The 18,337-nt window shown below is 43.8% G+C and overlaps 2 protein-coding genes across 3 annotated transcripts in view; one reads left to right on the top strand and one right to left on the bottom strand.

Annotated features, from left to right (window-relative positions):
* Window positions 1–1,822, top strand: part of PLG (plasminogen) — a gene marked incomplete at both ends in the record, with an annotated part of 39,720 nt that extends 37,898 nt beyond the window's left edge. Inside the window, 2 exons of the mRNA XM_080941738.1 lie at window positions 1,348–1,493; window positions 1,661–1,822. Coding sequence (XP_080797864.1) covers window positions 1,348–1,493; window positions 1,661–1,822 — 308 coding nt within the window. The remainder of the gene's footprint in view (window positions 1–1,347; window positions 1,494–1,660) is intronic.
* A 2,166-nt stretch (window positions 1,823–3,988) lies between these two features.
* SLC22A3 (solute carrier family 22 member 3) overlaps window positions 3,989–18,337 on the bottom strand; it is a 75,313-nt gene continuing 60,964 nt past the window's right edge. Inside the window, exons 6-11 of one of the 2 annotated variants that reach the window (XM_080941678.1) lie at window positions 15,582–15,679; window positions 15,247–15,461; window positions 10,173–10,281; window positions 8,722–8,834; window positions 6,897–6,996; window positions 3,989–4,091 (exon numbers count right to left, since the gene is read on the bottom strand). In XM_080941678.1, coding sequence (XP_080797804.1) covers window positions 4,031–4,091; window positions 6,897–6,996; window positions 8,722–8,834; window positions 10,173–10,281; window positions 15,247–15,461; window positions 15,582–15,679 — 696 coding nt within the window. In that variant the 3' untranslated portion in view covers window positions 3,989–4,030. Of the gene's footprint in view, window positions 4,092–6,896; window positions 6,997–8,721; window positions 8,835–10,172; window positions 10,282–15,246; window positions 15,462–15,581; window positions 15,680–18,337 lie in introns of those variants that run through there. The other variant, XR_013975626.1, reaches the window with a different exon arrangement.

Here is an 18,337-nt window from a genome sequence, read left to right as displayed (position 1 = left end):
TAACCCAAAACGAGCACCAGAACCCCCTTTTACTGTTTCCCGGTCCATGAATCCGGAAGATGTGAGTGAGCCTCCTTCTGCCACGTGCTAGACTAGACCAAAACCAGAAACCAGAAGAAACCCAGCTTTCTGGTTTCTGAGTCCATCTTTCTCCAGAGTTTGTAGCACGCCTTTGCTTTGCTAGGACAGAGAAGCCCAGAAATAACAGTTTCTTCTCCAGACACTGTGACTACACTGTCTCTGTCGCCAACATCAGCATCACCAACATCTCCATCATCACAGTCAACCCCATCGCCATCATCAACATTTCCACTTCACCATCCCTAGATGCCAATAATGACATCTAGTCATCAGCGTCCTTAGCTTCCTAGAGAAAATTCTCTCTTCACTTCATTCCCCAGGCTTTCTCGGGTTTTCAAATTCCAATGGCAAGTTGGTGTTGAGGCTGAGGACTCTTCCAGGTTGGCTCTTTGCTGCCCTTCTGAATTTTCAGGGGGGGGGGCTGGCTACTGCTAGACTTAGGGGTGGTCCCCTCACCCCAGGGCTTTTGCCCCTGGGGCACTGAGAAGTGGCCCTCAGGCCTCTAGAGATGCCTTCTCTCTTTTGGCCACCAGATGGCAGCATATCTTCATAGACCACATAAATATCCTGTGGTGGTTTCCTCAGGGCTCAGCAAGTGGGGCTTGCCAGATTGGAAAATGGGATTTTCTATGAAAAAAAATGGAGGAGTCTCAGATGTGTCCATCTGGAAAACAGCACTTGATCCCACGTAAAATAAAATGATCTGGACATGGCATTCCCATTGTAATGCCAGTGTTGGGGAGGTAGAGACAGGGGTAGTTAGTCCCAAGGGGCTTGATGGCCAGTCAGCCTAGCCTATGCAGCGAGTTCTAGGCCAGAGAGAGACCTTGCCTCAAAAGGAAGGTGGGCCATACCTGAGGAATGAATACACCTTAGTTGTTGTCTGCACGCCCCCCATTCCCTTGTATGATATAATGGGCAGGTGGGAGAGGGGCTTGAAATGGAGCAATATTATATAGGTGGTAAACATCGTATAGAAAGCCTGAAAAAGAACAGATTATGATAGTAGCAATTGAATTTTTTAAAGCCCTCTCTTTTTAAATGTGTGTGTGTGTGTGTGTGTGTGTGTGTAATTTGTTTTGTTTTGTTTTAAACTGGAAATAGTATGTGGACAAATAGCAAATTAAGGGCTCAAAAGTGTTAACAGTGCTTCCCTGTGCCACACAACCACACACAAGAGATCTATACCCGCAGCTCTGTTGTTCTGGAGGTTTCCTGGGGACCCTGTTTGGGATTTTTTAACCGAATCTCTACTGGTCATCACAGGGACTCCCGGTGCCGGCCGTCTCAAGGAGGCCCAGCTGCCTGTGATTGAAAACAAGGTGTGCAACCGCTATGAGTATCTAAACAACAGAGTCAGATCCACCGAGCTCTGTGCCGGGCATCTGGCTGGTGGCATCGACAGCTGCCAGGTAAGAAGCTGAGATGGTCTTGGGTTGACTCATATCTACCCCTTGGACTTCCAGTCCAAGAGGATTTGATGACCACATGGCCCGGAGAGGAATAGGCACAAAGATGGCATCCCTTAATATCACGGTGTAGCTCACTTGTCCTGTGGACTCTTCCTTCCTTCGTCTAGGGCGACAGCGGAGGACCTCTGGTTTGCTTCGAGAAGGACAAGTACATTTTACAAGGAGTCACTTCTTGGGGTCTTGGCTGTGCTCGTCCCAACAAGCCTGGAGTCTACGTCCGTGTGTCACGGTTTGTTAATTGGATCGAAGCGGAGATGAGGAGTGGCTAATTAGGTAGGAGACAGAGCAAAACATCTACTTACCAAAACTTGCTACATATGGGGAGGGGCTTAGGGTGCTTGGAAAAAATGGACAGTGATCAAACCAAGACAGTACACTGAACCTCCACTTCCTGTTACCCCTCAGCCCAATCCCCTTTTTGTATTATGGTGGGTAAAATCTTCCTGACCATTGACTTCTGGATTTTGTGACAATAGACCATCACTGCTGTGACCTCTGTTGAAAATAAATTTGATCCTTACTTTGACTTGAGTCGATTTTGGAGGGAAGGGGAGATCGTCGATATTTTCATATTCTCCATTGACCTAATGATGTAAAAGCAACCGACTGAAGTATCTCAGTTTGTTTTCCCAAGGGCCGGCTGCACAAAGGGTTAATCAGACAGCAGGGTCACCAAGAGGAGAACTGAACGTCCTGGCGAGTCACTCGAGACAGCCTGGCAGACATCTTCAGTGCCTCCCTTTCTGACACTGAGAGTATTGGAAGCTGGGGACTGAGTTCTACTCTACTAGTACTGACAAGCGGGCTTTAGCGCAGATCCAGGGTGTGAAGCTGTATCGAACAGCTGACTTGTGGCATAGGCTAATGTAAGACCAGCGAGTCTGGATTTTATTGTGGGTCGAATCTCAGTGCACAAACAGGGAGGGCCAGGGGCCCATAAAGGAACAATAAACCACCACAGAAGCCATGTTCTTTCCCAGTTTGGAGACAGTAAGCAACACACGCGTGTTATGTGGGATGGCGTTTGACTGTGGCACGTGTTCAGAGGGAGGAGAAAGGATCGATATTTTTAAAAACAGTTTAAAAATTGTTTATTGTTATGAAACAGAACTAGCAACTTGAAATGCAATCCAAAGGCAGCGGAATGGGCAAGAGCTGTGCTACAGCCATGAAACACGCAGGAAACCAGGCCACAAACATGTGCACGCGGAGAGAGTGATGATGAATAGGCTGTCGGGAAACTGAACACTCGAATTCCGTTCTCACGGGCTTCAGAATTAAACTGTTTGTTTTACAGCCACACATATCTTCTCTAGTGTCACAAATATGCACTAAATTCTCTACATATGTATTTTTCCCCACATTGGTAAGGTTTCCCTTCGATGCTAATTTTGCCTGTCCACACTGAGTTTGAAGTTAAAGAAACACTCGGCCTCACAGACACACTGAATCTGAAAATACGGCAGGAACTAACTGTACACTGTAGAACACTGTGTTTACATTTGGCTCTTTGCTTGAGGAGCCGTGACCAAAAAAAAAAAAAAAAAAAAAAAAAAAAAAAAAAAAAAAGAAGAAGTCTCATTAGTATCTCTCACATTACTTATAAATTGGCTGCTAATTCTTTTATTTATGAATACAATTGACCTTCTAAGTGGCCACAAATGTATTTATATTTGGTTTTGGTGTTTTGTTTTCCCTCTCAAGACAAGTCAAAAGTGCTGAGACGGAATGAAAAAAGTCAGTCACATGCACCATTGGAACGGAATTCACAAATACAACTTAATTATCCTTTTACTTTTCTAATTCTAAGACCCTGGGAATCAAAATCTACGTTTTTTTTCTCAGTAAAAAAATAAAATAAAATCTGTGATTACAGCAGCCCATTGAAGGAGGGGACAAAATATTGGGGTCTAGGGACCGCAGAGGACATATTGCATTTTGGGAACTGCGCCTAATCTGGGGCCTGGAACCTCAGCGGCTGCAGGAGACAGGAGGGGGAGGGGCGCCGGCCATGTAGGCTCAGGCTCGGTGAAGGCATGTATTCAGAGCTCAAGGAAAACAGAAATAGCAGTTCTCAAACTCTTCGGAACACTCCTCACTGCTCTGTCCTGATCGGATCAGCTGGGCACACTTCTGTGCACGTGCCAGGCCTTGGTTTGTTCATCCGGCTTCCTGGATGGGACTGTCCCGAGAACTGAAGAGCTCATGTCTCCTTACCCAATGGGCCGGAGACATTGCCCCCAATGAAAGAGAACCTAGGCAGAATCTGTGCGCCTACTGCGTCTTCGCTAAACAGGTAAAAGATTATACGTTCCCAGCAGCTTGGGTAGCATAATAAATCTTCATCTTATACCATATAAAAAATACTCTGGAATCTTATAATTCCTCGAAAGGGCGCCACCTAGAGGAGGTGAAGCACGCTGCACAGGCATATTCCAGGCTCGGCTCTTCTGGTCCTCCAGGCAGACACAGGGGCCTCAGACATCAGAAGTGGAAACCTGGGTTTTCTTTTTTCTGCCACACTCAAGCAGCTGTGAACTGGTGGGACAAAGGCAAACGGGAAAAGGTCTCGTGAAAGACTGCACAATGACTTAGGATCACAGCGGTTCTCAACCTATGCATCCTGATCCCTTTGGGGGAGGGGGTGGATCGGGGTCAGGTCGACTCTTTCATTGGGATCTCCGAAGAGCATCTGCATACATGCATTTAAATTTCGATTTATAACAGTAGCCAGATTACATGTATGAAGTAGCAATGAAATAATGTATGGTTAGGGGTCACCACACCACGAGGAACCGTATTAAAGGGCTACAGCATCAGGAAGGTTAAGAACCGCTAGAAGAAGGCTTCCCAGTATGTCTCTTGTCTTATAAAACACACCCCTGCAGCCTCCTAACTTTCCCACTGCAAAAATAAGAAACAGTTCTATGTCCACACGAAGTCCGCACAAGTTCCTTAAAAATTCCTATTAAGCGACACGGTTTGTTGAACTGTCGATGGGTCGAGAAGACAGATCCTGCGCTAACAGGATTAGTAACCGGTGCTAAGTGGTTTCAGTTTATAGCACATAGCTATGGGCCACGTGTGCTTAACCTGGAGAACTGTAAATTCCACCTGACTTTTCTCTGTGCGAAGAGCTTAGACTTATTTTATGTGTATTTTATGTGTATGAGTGTTTCGTCTCCATGTATATAGGTGTACAGAGATTCCTGGAGCCCGAGGAAGTAAGAAAAGGAAACTGGAGGTGGTGGGACTGGAGATCACTGAAGTGTTATCATAGGGGAGCTGGAAACCAGACCCAGGTCCCCCACAAGAGCAATAAGTGCTCTTAACTGCTGATCCATCTCTCTAGCCTCATAATGTTGTTTTTCAAAGAGTGGAGACCAGATATAATTAGTTTACTTTATGTTAGGAAATTTATGAGCATAAGAAGTGAGAATTTTCCCAGTTAATTTTTTTGTTGATACATATATATAACCAATAATATATAAATATATATATCAACAAAATATATAGTTTATATGTATTGTTCAACATGCTTTATATACATAATTCAAAGGTTTTCTCAGAAACTTGTTAGGTCCTTCTAGTCCCTAAAATCTCACTCAATCTTTTGTACTTAACCGAATGTTAGTATAAAGGAGCTGGTGGAAGGGTCCTCAACTCAAATCATCTTCTCTTACAGTTCTCCAGAGATCCCTGCTTAGAAAGCCTGACCCCTGGTGGTCTGGTGTCAGGAACAAGTGCTTTGCCCTGTCATTAAGTAGGCAAATATTAAGTAGGCTGTCTCACAGGGAAGAATGTAGAGCACAGAGTGCAGGATGTCTCACAGGGAAGAATGTAGAGCACAGAGTGCAGGATATATCACAGGGAAGAATGTAGAGCACAGAGTGCAGGATGTCTCACAGGGAAGAATGTAGAGCACAGAGTGCAGGATGTCTCACAGGGAAGAATGTAGAGCACAGAGTTCTTTCTTACTGTTGACCTATCATAACCCTGGCCTAAGTGAAGCACACATAAGCCCAGCAGCTATATGTTGTAAAGCCTTTCTGATTTCCCAGTGGGGATAAAAACAGTTCTACTTCACAAAATTGTTTTGCGTATTCAGTGAAAGAACATATGTTAAAACCATGAAGCACATAGATATTTTAAAATATTAGTGTCTACATTCTTCCCCTTCTATGAGAAAAAAAAAAACCCTCTTGAGATGACCACAATGCAGTCCTTTAAAAATACGTGCTTGATAACTTTTAAAATTTAGATGCCTACCCTTAATTTCTGACTCATTAAGTTTATTTGCCTTCAAAAATTTTTACTTGAATATAGTACTAAATTATTTTTAATTATGCAAAAAACATCAAACCACGTCATCTAATTGAGACCGATCAAACACTACAGAATTATGTAGACAGAAAGAGGCAGGCCTTCCCAACCATGCCCTTCCCTCCTAAATCTCTCTCCACTGGGGAGTGGGGGGTTACTGATTACTTTTCATCACTTAAAAAGAAATCATCCCAAATTTTGTTTCAATCTTTCTAATAAGAGAGATTTTGGAAGAAATGATTAAAAAAGTATATGTGAAAAATCTTTTGTAGATATAACTCTTTAAATTTATGTATTAATTGGAAATTAATCAGTGTTTGAGCAGAAAACATATTCCCTCCAAAACTTCATCTCTCTCTTCCTCTCCTGTTGTCTGTGTATCAACTACTTATTTATCATGTATGTATCATGTATGTATCCATCATGTCTTTCTCTATTTACAACCTACATACTTATCTAGTAATCATTTATCCATTGTCTTATCTCTTCATCGAATTTTGGCGTGTCATGATTTCTCTCACTTTGTTCCTATCTGTCGATAGCCCAGCTCCTTTGTCACACATATCCCCGTGTAGCTACAGAGACAGATTTCTGCTGGGGTCTTCTGAACTCACACTACAGTCCTGTGCTTTTGTTTCCCTTTGCAATGAACCTTGGGCAGCATCTGTGTCATTCAGTGGAGACAGGGGCCACTCCTTTTCATTTTGGAGGGCAGTTCATATCCTGACGCACTGCCGTCTCTCTGGTACCCATTCAAGCTTCGTCATGTCTCATCCCCAGCCCCTGGTTTAAATCACTTCTGAGTTTTAACACCTTACTAGGAAATGCTCCTCAATCACATTTTAAAAACAGCCCACATTCTTTTTATAGCTCTAAGTTCTTTTTATGTTAACTCATTCAGTCTTTCAACTGTTTTAAGGTACTAACGGAAGACTTAATGTCATTTCCCCCGTGGATAAGCAATGCCCCGTGGCTTAACAAGATGCTTCTGTGTAGGGAGTGTTAAATCTCATGCAATACCTGCCAAGCTTTTCTACGTCTTCCACCGTCTCCGGCAAGGCGATGCCCTTAGTTTCGGGCAGAAGCATCACGAGGACACCACAGACAGATGCCAGGATCCCTGCGGGATGAAGGAGAGCCATGACTACCCAGGCACACACCCTTCCTGCTTTGATGCTCACTCTAACCTTGCCTGCCGCCAACAACGTCATTCCATGGTGGCTCACCATAACCAGATTGCCCCGCCATCTCCATCTTCCCCAGACCATTCTCCATCTTCCCCAGTCCTGCAGAGCTCACGGTCCCTGTGCTCTTGGTGTATCGAGGGTCAGTCAGGTATCATACGGTGGTAGGGACATGTGCGATATCATTGTGTCGCCACCATGATGTGGATGCAGAAAAACAGACAGCAATGCCATCGCTAGGCAATACAACCTTATAGGTGCCACTGTGGTGGCTGCAAGGCTGTCTGTGATATGTGGCTGAGCCAACAGAGCACCTGGCAAGTGACAGCCACTCCAGGCCTCTTCTACTCACTGGGAAGACAGTGGCTAAGAACCTCCTCTGCCTCTGTTTCCCAGCCTTGGAACTCAGCTGGATTCCCTACCTGTGACCTTCCTGTCACATTATACTTAAGATCACTCTCACCTCAAGGTAAAGCCTTATCTATGGCTGTCTTTGGGGATTCCTCACAGAGTGCTTAATCCACACCCCAGGCACCTTCAGTCTGTCCTCAGAAGCACTCAAACACATTTATTGTCTTCTTCTGTGAGCTCCTGGCCCCAGGCCACCCTCTGATAAATCCCCCTCCCCATGTTTTGCTGTTCTTTACATCCTACTCTGGAAAGAGCATTGGCTACTATTTCTTCTCCATCCTCACAGGCCAACAACTGGCTCCTGAAAACAAAGAGCTAACATTGCTTTGCTCATTTGCATGGTGTCAATGCTCCCACGTACGCATTTCAAGCCACCTAACCTTTTTGTTACATAATGTGCTAAACAAGATAGATGGGCAGCAGGTCTCCATCTCCACATCCCCACACAGGAGACACAAGGGACAGAGATGATCAGGGTGTGTGTGGAAAGCAATCTCCTGTCATCTGTTATTTTCTAACACACCATTTGTAGCATCAAAAGTGAATTTATATACTGGATATTTTAAGAGCTATAAGTCTTTAGGCCCACCTTTAAACAGAAGACAATGGAGTCTCAAAATTTGGTCCCTAGAAACTGATGTTTTCATTTCCCAATATCTTAGAAGAATTTCAGTGTTTGATTTTTCACCCAGACCCTAACAAGGGGAGCTGACGTGGACACTGTTTTTCCCACCTGTTGATACAAAGTGACTTTAAAGCCATTTAGCATGTAGGGTGATCTGACTGGCTCTTTAAAACCGAAATAGTCACAGGAGGATGGAACAGATACCATGGGTATCAAATGCAGTGGCCATTACAGGCTCCGAGTAAGTAAGTGAGATGAACTGAGGCTGGCCTGTAAAATAAGGTACCAAATATCTACCACACGAGCATGGGGGCCTGAGGTCTAGCTGCAGAATCCAAGTAAAAAAGCTGAGCATGAACTCATAAAACCAGTGTTGTGAACCAGAGACGGGTAGATCTCTGAGACTTACCAGCCAGCTAGCCTAGCTAATCAGTAAGCCCCACATTCCAAGGAGAAACATTGTCTTGATAAATAAGGTAGATAGCTCCCAAGAGACAAGCTCCAGGTTGATCTCTGGCCCCTGCAACCATGCACACACACATGACCATGCACCTACATACACACGTAGCACCCACTCGCTCATCTACATGTGGACATCCTCCCTCCCATACAAACGGATTCTTACCAAAGATGATCAGAGGCAGCTCTAGCCATATAGCTGCTAGTCGAAAGAGCAGGAAAGGAGCTATGATCCCCCCAAAGTCACACAAACCGGAGCAGAGTGAAACCCCAAAGTTCCTAAAGATTAAAACACAGTTTCAGATAAAGGGTTTTTAAAAACAAAATCAGAATAATAAAAACACTCAGACATTCTAAATTGCAGAAGCTGTGTCAATCCTTTCTATTTCTATCATTTTTAGCTTGGACAGTTACTACTGCCTCATGCTGTGAGCAAGCCATTTCTATTCTACATTGTTTGAAGGTATGATTCATGAGGGAGCTCCCAGTGTTGGTGAAGAGATGTTTCTCCATCAGCAGCTCGATAGCCCTGCCAATCCAGACACTCACAGGCTACTTTGGTACCTGTAGAGGGTGGTTCTGATGCTAAGGTCCTGTTCCCCAGCTGGTTTGTGATTGATCAATAAAGATACCAGAGGCTAATTGCTGGGCTGAAGAAAAGAGGTGGGACTTTCAGGTTCCCAGAGGCAGGCTAAGAGATGCAGGGGAGGAAGGGAGATTTCACCATGCTTCAGAGGAAGAAAAGGTGACCAGCCATGTGAGAGCTTGGGCACACCAGCTGTAGGCCACTTCTCCAGGTGGGAGGTTAGAAACATAACTAAGCTAAGGGCAGATTTAGGGTGTTGAGCTGGGACTAAAGGTAACTGAACAATTGAAGCTGAGGGCAGATCAAGAGGTGTTGAGCTGAGAGTATTGGGAAGGACACACTAGCTGTGGGAGATTAGAAACCCAGCAATTGAGCCAATAAGGCAGGTTGAAAACAAGTTAGTGTGTGTGTGTGTGTGTGTGTGTGTGTGTGTGTTTCATCCTGGATCAGAGGGAACCTGTGAGGGGCTGGTAGCATGGTCTTCCCAGAGTTTAGGGCAAGGCAGCAAAAGCTACATGCAACAGGTTTGCTGCAAGGGACACTCCTAGGAATATTGCATCAGGCAAAAAAAGCCAGAGTCCAGGAACCCACCAACACTTCTTGTATAACCAGCTGCTTACAAAGCTAAATAGGACACTGTGTGTGTGTGTGTGTGTGTGTGTGTGTGTGTGTATGTGTGTGTGTGTGTGTGTGTGTGTGTGTGTGTGTGTGTGTGAGAGAGAGAGAGAGAGAGAGAGAGAGAGAGAGAGAGAGAGAGAGAGAGAGAGAGAGACAGGGGGTGGTGGTGCAGAGAAGGCTTTAGGATTTTTATTCCCTAATTCGCACCATTTTACCAATCACAGCTCTAGCTAAGTCAGATAATAATGTCACAAGACTTTTGTCACCAAATGTATCAGGTAACAGACAGAAGCTACAACTCAAAGCCCATTGTCTTTAGGGACTGAACTGAGCCCCCTTTACTATGTCACCAAGCTTGGAAACATTTGGCTACAGTTACTTAGAAGAAATGGAAATATATAGGTCAGAATTACCGTAATGTCGTTGGGTACAACTCTGAATTTACCAAGTAAACAATTTCAAAGGCCATGGTTATCCCTAGCCTTCCCAAGGTAGCGACTGTGGTCCTCAGCCACGGTATCCCTGTGAATAGAATGTTTGGAAGAGAAGAGTTAGGGGTCTGATCTCACCAATGTTTTACAAAACAATAAAAAATACTCATCGGGTTCTTCCAACTTAACTCTTGGTAATTTAAGCACAAATGGTAAGATGTTTTTCTATTTTAGACAGGTTTCACTAACGTCAACTGGAAAGCAAAAAAAAAAAAAAAAAAAAAAAAAAAAAAAAGCAGGTGTTTTTGAGTGGGGAAAGGTTGTAAAAATACAACTAAAGACCAGGTTGCTGAACAGTCACTGCACCAAAATAATGTCCCAAAAAGTGCCTTCCTAGAGAGCCCAAGCCCACTGGCCTTGATCCAAAAGGCTGTCTCCCTCTATCACCTGGAAAACCATAGCTACAGTCAGATGTCCATCTTTATTCCGAGCAGGCCCGGAAGGCTATTCTCCTCCGCTAAGGTGGGTTTCCCATGATAAGCAAGGTGCTGTGAAAGAGACCTCAGTTCTGTGTTCTCCCCACATCGTGTGCCAATCATTGCCTTTATCCTCAGACACACTACCTCCTCTAGGAAGTTATGGGAAAGAGCCTGATTCTGACACACAGACTGGCTCACTTTAAAAAAAATAGACTGCTTAAGGACCAACTGTTCTTGTTGGATCAAGAAGACTCCCCTCCTCTGCAGTAATGGGACATGGCAAATGCTCTCCAGGAAGCATTTTCTTTCTTTTTGTTTCAAGGGAAGATAGAGTTCATCATTTTATTTCTAAAAGACCATGCCTCTGAATATCTTAAGAGTTATGCAAGGAGACAGGTGTGGCAGCTCACACCTTTAAGACCAACACTTGGGAAGCAGAGGCAGGCAGTTCTCTGTGAGTTAGACAGAGCAAGTTCCGGGACAACCAGGGCTACAGAAAGATACTCTGTCTCAAAAACAAAAGAAAGCAACAAAAGAGATATGCAACTATGTCATCCTATCCTAGAGGACCTGTAGGAGGTCAAGGGGCCAGGGAGACTGTATCTGCTAGTCAAGGGACAGCTAGGGGTACCAGCATCTCTGGATGTAGAAATTCACACAGCACTACATCATTCTCTCCTCTCCCAGGCAAACAATGCACCTTCCTAAAGGTATAATTAGGCATTATATTATCTTGTTTAGCTAAGGGTTGAACCCAGGACCTTATACATGGCAAGTAAGTGTTTACCACTGAGTTATATAGTAGCCCTTGGTTTTTTGACACAATGTCAAGTTCAAGCTGGTCTTGGATTCCCAATCCTGTGTCATCTTTCTGAGTGCTGGATTCTAGGAATGTACCACCACACAAGGCAAAATTCATTTGTTAGGAAAGTAGCCATGAATGAAGATGATAAAAGAAAAAAAATAGGCTCAGCAATGTGTGTTCACTCCAGAGAATATTTGACAGATTAAAGAGTAAACTGCAAACAACTGTCAGAAAGACAAGCAGAGATAAGAGGTTTCAGGAGCCCAGATCATTGCTGGGAAGCTCTAGTTAGTTAAGATTTAGTAGCAAGCTGGCTGAGAACTTCCCGGCGCTCTTGATGTATTCAAGAATAGGAGACCCAGCAGTAGTTAAATCAAGGGAAGATGTAGGTCAGAGTTCAGCTCATGCACTGGGCAGCCCACTTGCTTTGGCACACAGCAGCTGTAAACATGTGTTTTATTTAGGCTTTGTTTTTTCATGCGAGCCAGAAAGGGACTAGGAAATGTGTTCTATCCTTGTCTGTCAGTGAGCAGGTGCTGCTAGAGATGGAAAATGGGGGCTCAGCCAGATGCCCTGGGTCACAGAGGAGGCTGTCTGCTTCCACGGAAACCACTATCCAGGGCAGGTGCATCGGGCAGGGTTTGTTTTTAACCGTAGCATGGTGTCCATTGTGAGTCCCACCAATACGTTCAGTGTCTTTTTAGGCTTACAACTGAGGCTTATATTGTTCACTGGGAAAAATTAAAATTAAGAAACCAAATTAAACCATATACATATTCTTCCAAACACACACACACACACAAACACACACACACACACAAACACACACACACACACACACACACAGAGAGAGAGAGAGAGAGAGAGAGAGAGAGAGAGAGAGAGAGAGAGACCACTACTACTACTATCATCATTAAAAATGTATATAGTTAACTCAAAAATAACTAGTCAATTCAGTAAATAAGGAAGTTTTATCAGTTTGACATCCTGGTAGGAGAAATGGTCTGCTCTGCCCTACATACGAGCCATATAAGCAGCTGACCTTAAAGACTTTTAGCTGGGACAGAGCTTTGGGGGGGGAGGGAGGGAGACAGAGACAGAGAGAGAGAGAGAGAGAGAGAGAGAGAGAGAGAGAGAGAGAGATGCCCTAAAGGTATTAAGCTACATTAACTTGAAAATAGTTCATTAACAGATGTAATTTATGTGTAGTTATGTATGGAGAAAAAAACCATTGGTCATCCTGATAATAGACATGCGGTTTTTGGGTTTTTTTTTTTTTTTTTTTTTTTTTTTTTTTTTGACCAAACCAAATATAAAAACTATATCACAGATGGCAAATGCAGCTCGGCTAGTAAAGCATTTGCCAAGTATGCACAAAGCCCCGGGTTCTATCCAAAACACATATAAACTGGACATAGTGGTAAGCATCTGACATCCCAGCACTCAGGAGGTGAAGGGATTGAAAAGTTAAGGTCACACTCAGCTATATAGCATGTTTGAGAGGCTAGCTTGAACTATAAAAGACACACATACACACAATCCTTTCTCTCTCTCTCCTCTCCTTTCCCCCTCCCCCTTTTCTCTCCTCTCTACCCCTCTTTGTCTCTCTCTCCCTCTCCTCTCTTCTCTCTTTCCATCTCCTCTCCTCTCTCCCTCTCCCCTCCCTCTCCCATTTTCTCCCCTCCCCTCTTCTCCTCTTTGTCTCTGTCTCTCTCCTTTCTTCCCACACATGCTCATATAGATGAAAAATGACCCCTACAGTAAAAGGAATTTCCCACAGTCATGTCAGAGAACAATGAGAAATGATCTTCCTCCATGAATGAGGACTTGCTCAGGCAGCTAGAGTCTTAAAGCTCAGTTTTTAAAAGAAAAGATGCAGATTTTAAAAATATGTAGCTTTCACTTTCCCCTGGATACACCATCTGCTCTAAAAGTTTAGAGAGAAGTCCTAATAAGGATATGTAAATTAGAACATTCAGATTTTTCACTTAGAAATAAAAGTAAAAAGTAATCTTGTCTGGAAGGAAGACTTGCTCTACTTCTAGTTCTGTAGCCACGCTGAGCAGACACAACTGAAGATGAGTGTGCATAAAGAAAGTGCTTACTTCCTAGGCTCTGGAGTCCAGAAGTTTCCTTTCTAGACCATGAATCCTAAAAGAAGAAGTGGTCAGGAAGATCCTTTCTTTTACTGAGTTCATCCTCAGACCATAAAAAGAAAGGCTTCCGGAGAAGTGATTTTCAGAGCTGACTTCGCCAAAAGGCTCTTCAGCATTTCAGCCAGGGACAGATGGTGACATCAAGTCCAGCTGAGAGGCAGTTTTCCTAATGTTAACCTCACAGTCTGTCCCCAGAGTCAAGGACAAGAGCCATTTAAATTGGTGCTCAAGGGAGAGGCCTCTATTCATATATAGAATTCAGTTAGGAAATTTGAAACTTATTCTGGCCCATCCAATCATAACAGGCCCATGAGTAGAAAGGCATGAAGACCTGGGTTTGACCCCTAGAGCCCACACAGAAGAGCCAAGTGTGGTGGCGGGAATGGAAAGCCCAGCCCTGGGAAAGTACAGACCGGGAGTCCGGGGCTCATGCCCAGGCAGCCTTGCCTTCTTAGCAAACTGCAAGATAAGTGAGAGACCCTGTCCTAAGAAACAGGTGGATGCCCATGTCAACCTTTGGTCTGCATGTGGATGTGACTACCCACATGTGTACCTACATAAATACACACATAGAATGAGAAGGAGGGAGGGAAGAAGGGAGGAAAGAAAAGAGGGAGGGAGGAAGGGAAGGAGGGAGAATTCTGAAGCACAGAATTCTTAAACTTTCAACTTTTAAATAAAATTGCATACCTCAGAGAGAAGCAATTATGTTCCTATTGTTCCTCTCTATCCCTTTCCCTGTTTAGTGGCCAGCAAATAATTAATCAATATTAAATAGATATACATGGATGGATATCTATTATTCAGCTTCCGTAGCTCCTTTATTAAAGGTTTCTCTCTCTTTCTCCCTCCCTTCCTCCTTCCCTCCCTTCCTCTCTCCCTCTCTCCCCTTCTCTCCTCCTTTCTCTCTCTCTCTCTCTCTCTCTCTGTGTGTGTGTGTGTGTGTGTGCGTGCGCATGCGCACACTCTCGCATACACAGATTCTAGCAATGACACAAAAGGCTTAGTTCCTAAACTCATGAAAGGTCCCATGACTTGGGGAAACTAATGGGTAGAAAGAAGTGGCTCCGAGTTAAGAGCTCTGACTCCTCCCCTCGGCCTCCACAGTGCTTTTCTCTCCTCCCTCCTTTCCCTCTCCCTCCTCTTCCTTCCCCCTTTGTCAATTCTATTAATTTACCACATTATTGCGGTGACATTATTTAAATGTCCATGTCTCTTAATAGGCTATGAACAATATGAAGCCAAGAGTCACACTTTCCTTCTGTCCCTAACCTGGGGCCCAGCTTGGTATCTGTAGGATGGTAGGTGCTTGGGAAATATGTTAGACCCTGTCAGCTGCATCACACCACCATGTCCCAGATCTAGCATAATCACATTTTTTATCAATAAACAAACTGAACATTTCAGTAAAGAGAGGGAGGCATCAATGTGAAGATCTTGTCCACCTTTATAGTCATGAGATAGAAAATAGAACTACATTACCCAGCATGCTTTTGAAGGACTAGCACACACAGCTCATAAAGATGAGTAACTCCTACCCTCTCCACCATATGTAATCATTAACATTTTTGGTCAAGTTCTTTGGGAGCTGTCAACTAAATGTGAGGGAAGATTACCTTCTGGTAAAAATGCAGTGACCAGACACGACACCCCAGCCACTATATTGCTTGCTGCAAAAGGAAGGCGCCGTCCAATGCGCTCAATAGTCAGAAGGATCAAGAGAGCTCCAGGCAGCTCCACAAGCCCCGAGAGAAAGAAGTCCATGTAGAGGTTGCCTCCGATGAGTCCCAGGCGCATGACAAGTCCTTGATATACCACGGCACTTGTGAACCTGCAGGACATCGGGACACCAGGGAAGCAAGGTGAGGGGAAGCAGGAAAGCCTGTCCACAAAAACAAAGGACAAGCGTGCACCTGATGCCAGCTCTGAAATCCAGCCCGGGTCAACTTACCAAGCAAACATAAGGATGAGTGTGCATTTCCTCATTTGCGGAGTTCTCACAAGGTCTAAACAGGATGGGTTACTAACTTCTTCATCTGTAACTGAGATCTAGACAAGAAAGGCAGATCTCAGTTGCATTATATAGCAGTGTAAACTTATTAGCTGTAAAACATTAAAAAGATCTTCCAGAACATCTGGGCCCTTCACATTTTCATCTTCAGACCTGGATAGGAGTTTGTCTTCCAGCATTTTCTATACACCAGGTCCACAAAGATGCTGTTAAACTCAGGTAAACGTCTGAGGATGAACCCGGGACTAAGTTAAACTGCTTCAGACCATATTTCCTAAAATCACTGTACATCTCTCCGGCCAGCACCCTTGCTAGCACAACACCTTTCCTCTAAAAAACCCAACCAAACCAAAACCAAAACCTTCTAGACTTAAATGTGCTGTGCTGTTTAGGGCAGCTGTCAATTTGGTAGGACCTAGGTAGCCGAGGACAAAGCAAGGACACATATATTCTATCTTCTCTTGACTGTGGATATGATGTGACCAGCTGCTTGAGGCCCTGTCCTGGCTTCCCAAGATTGATGTGTCCTATCTCTTTGTCTCTTTGCTATAAATAAAATTACCTTGCTTCTTTTGCAAATCTATGTGAGCCCTTATTTCTAATTCTTTGAATAAGAGATCAAGAAACCCCAAAAGCAGCCAGCCCAATTCCTGACAGCTAGAAACATCCACATTAAAAATGACCAATATGTGAGAAGGGAGATATATCTCTATTAAATTCTGGACTAAGCACATGGAGGATTTCATTTAGTTATCATCAAAGCATTTTTTTTATGAATTCAAATTGATAAAACAAACAAACAAATGAACGAACACCGAGCTCAGGACCACAAGGGTTAAACAGCAGGACTCAATATTTCTCTCAGGTCAGACTTCCCAGACTTCCCTGTCAGGCTTTACCATCTCCACATCTGCACAGTGAAGACAGTTTTTTCATAGGCAATATGCATGAGCCCTTTTTATTTCTTCTCTGGCCTTCTTATATGCTGCCCACAACTAGGATTCCTGTCCACCATATTTATTTTATTTTATTTTATTTTGCTCAGGCCCAACACTAGCATCTGAGAGTTAAAGGAGATCCACACACCATAGATTGCACACATCTGGATCAGCCATCCACAATCCATAATTGTCTCTAACTGGTAACAATGGGGAATCTCTCCCCTGGATGTCTTCAGCTCTGTAGATGTCTATTTCTTCTGGACAGACAGCATGCGAGCAAAGAATGATGACATTAGGTGGTGAAAGACAGTAGGGGTCAGAAATATTCCTTAGCAAAGGGTCGCAGAGTGACCTGGGAGTTGTAGGGTTAATGCTGTAAGAACTTCCACAGACCAACTTAACTAGCATCAATGAAGAAACAGTTGAGAATCTGACCCCAGGGGAATACCTAGGCAGTGAGTACATGAATCTTGAGGCTGAAGCCCAAACTCTGCACTGTAATTGCTTATATTCTGCAGTATATAGAATACCCTTATATCTCTTCAATTGAAAGAGACTGGTCATCTCATTCATAGTTCTTATGAACTAGTGGGACTAGAGTGAATTTTCTGCCTTCCCCCTCCTCCTCTTCCTCTTCGACTACTATAAATATTCTCTTAAAAATAGCTAGGTGTGGGGAGATAGTTCATTTGGTGATCGTTCATGGTGAGCAGGAGAATCTGAACTCCATTCCCCAGAATCCACATTAAAAAGCTGGATATGGTGATGTTTGTGATTCCAGTGTTGGGAGGCCTATGCTTGAGCTCCAGGTCAATAGAAGACCCTGTCTCAAAAAAAAAAAAAAAAAAAAAGGTGGGTGGTGGTGGTGGTTGGTGGTGGTTGTTGGTGGTGGTTGGTGGTGGTGGTGGTGGTGGTAGTGAATGATTCCTGAGGAATGACATCCAGGGTTAATTTTTGGCCTCCAGAAAAATGTGCATACACATTCACATACATACACAAGAATAAAAATTTTAAAACATATTAATTTTGTGACGAGATATTATATTTATAACTGATGGGTTTAAATTAAATTAAATTAAATACCACTGTACCTGCCTATCTCATAACAGACCCCCTGTGTACATAGATGCTCATGTACACACACACACACACACACACACACACACACACACACACACACACACCATTTTCTCAGTGGAGCTGTCTCTGCTTCTGGTTACAGGGGAAACATGCTTTTCTCAAGGTAACTCTATCCTCTGACCGGGCATATATCCCAATTGAACCAATGAGAAATGGGCGTGTTACCCAACCTGGGCCAATTAAGAAACCTGAGTCTTAATTTGAATAAATTAGCAATGGGCGCATGTCCCAATCTGAGGCAGTGAGAGAATGAGCCCATGGCTCAGTTTGGACCAATGATCAAAGCATTCTGGAAAGTTTCCTCCACTTCCCTTAATTCAGAGATACAAAAAGGAACCTCCTCTCTCTCTCTCACCTCAAAAAAAAAAAAAAAAATTAGTGACAAAATAGTAAGCCCAAATAGATTTTAGCAGACACTTATATCCACAAGGATCCAGGCTGAGAATGCAGACAGCTGCTCAGGGACAAGCAGCTTTGAAGACTTGCTCAGACCCTGGCTAGGCCACCTTTGAATGCTGCTGAGCCTAGAACTACAGATGTGCAAGCCAGCGACTATCCCTATTGTGCAAGTGCATTGAAGTTGGCTTTTTGTTATGTGATGCCCAACTCCAGTTC

The sequence above is a fragment of the Micromys minutus genome (genome assembly GCF_963924665.1).
Source record: "Micromys minutus genome assembly, chromosome: 30".
Classification (NCBI taxonomy): domain Eukaryota; kingdom Metazoa; phylum Chordata; class Mammalia; order Rodentia; family Muridae; genus Micromys; species Micromys minutus.
This window is presented reverse-complemented; position numbering and strand designations above follow the sequence as displayed.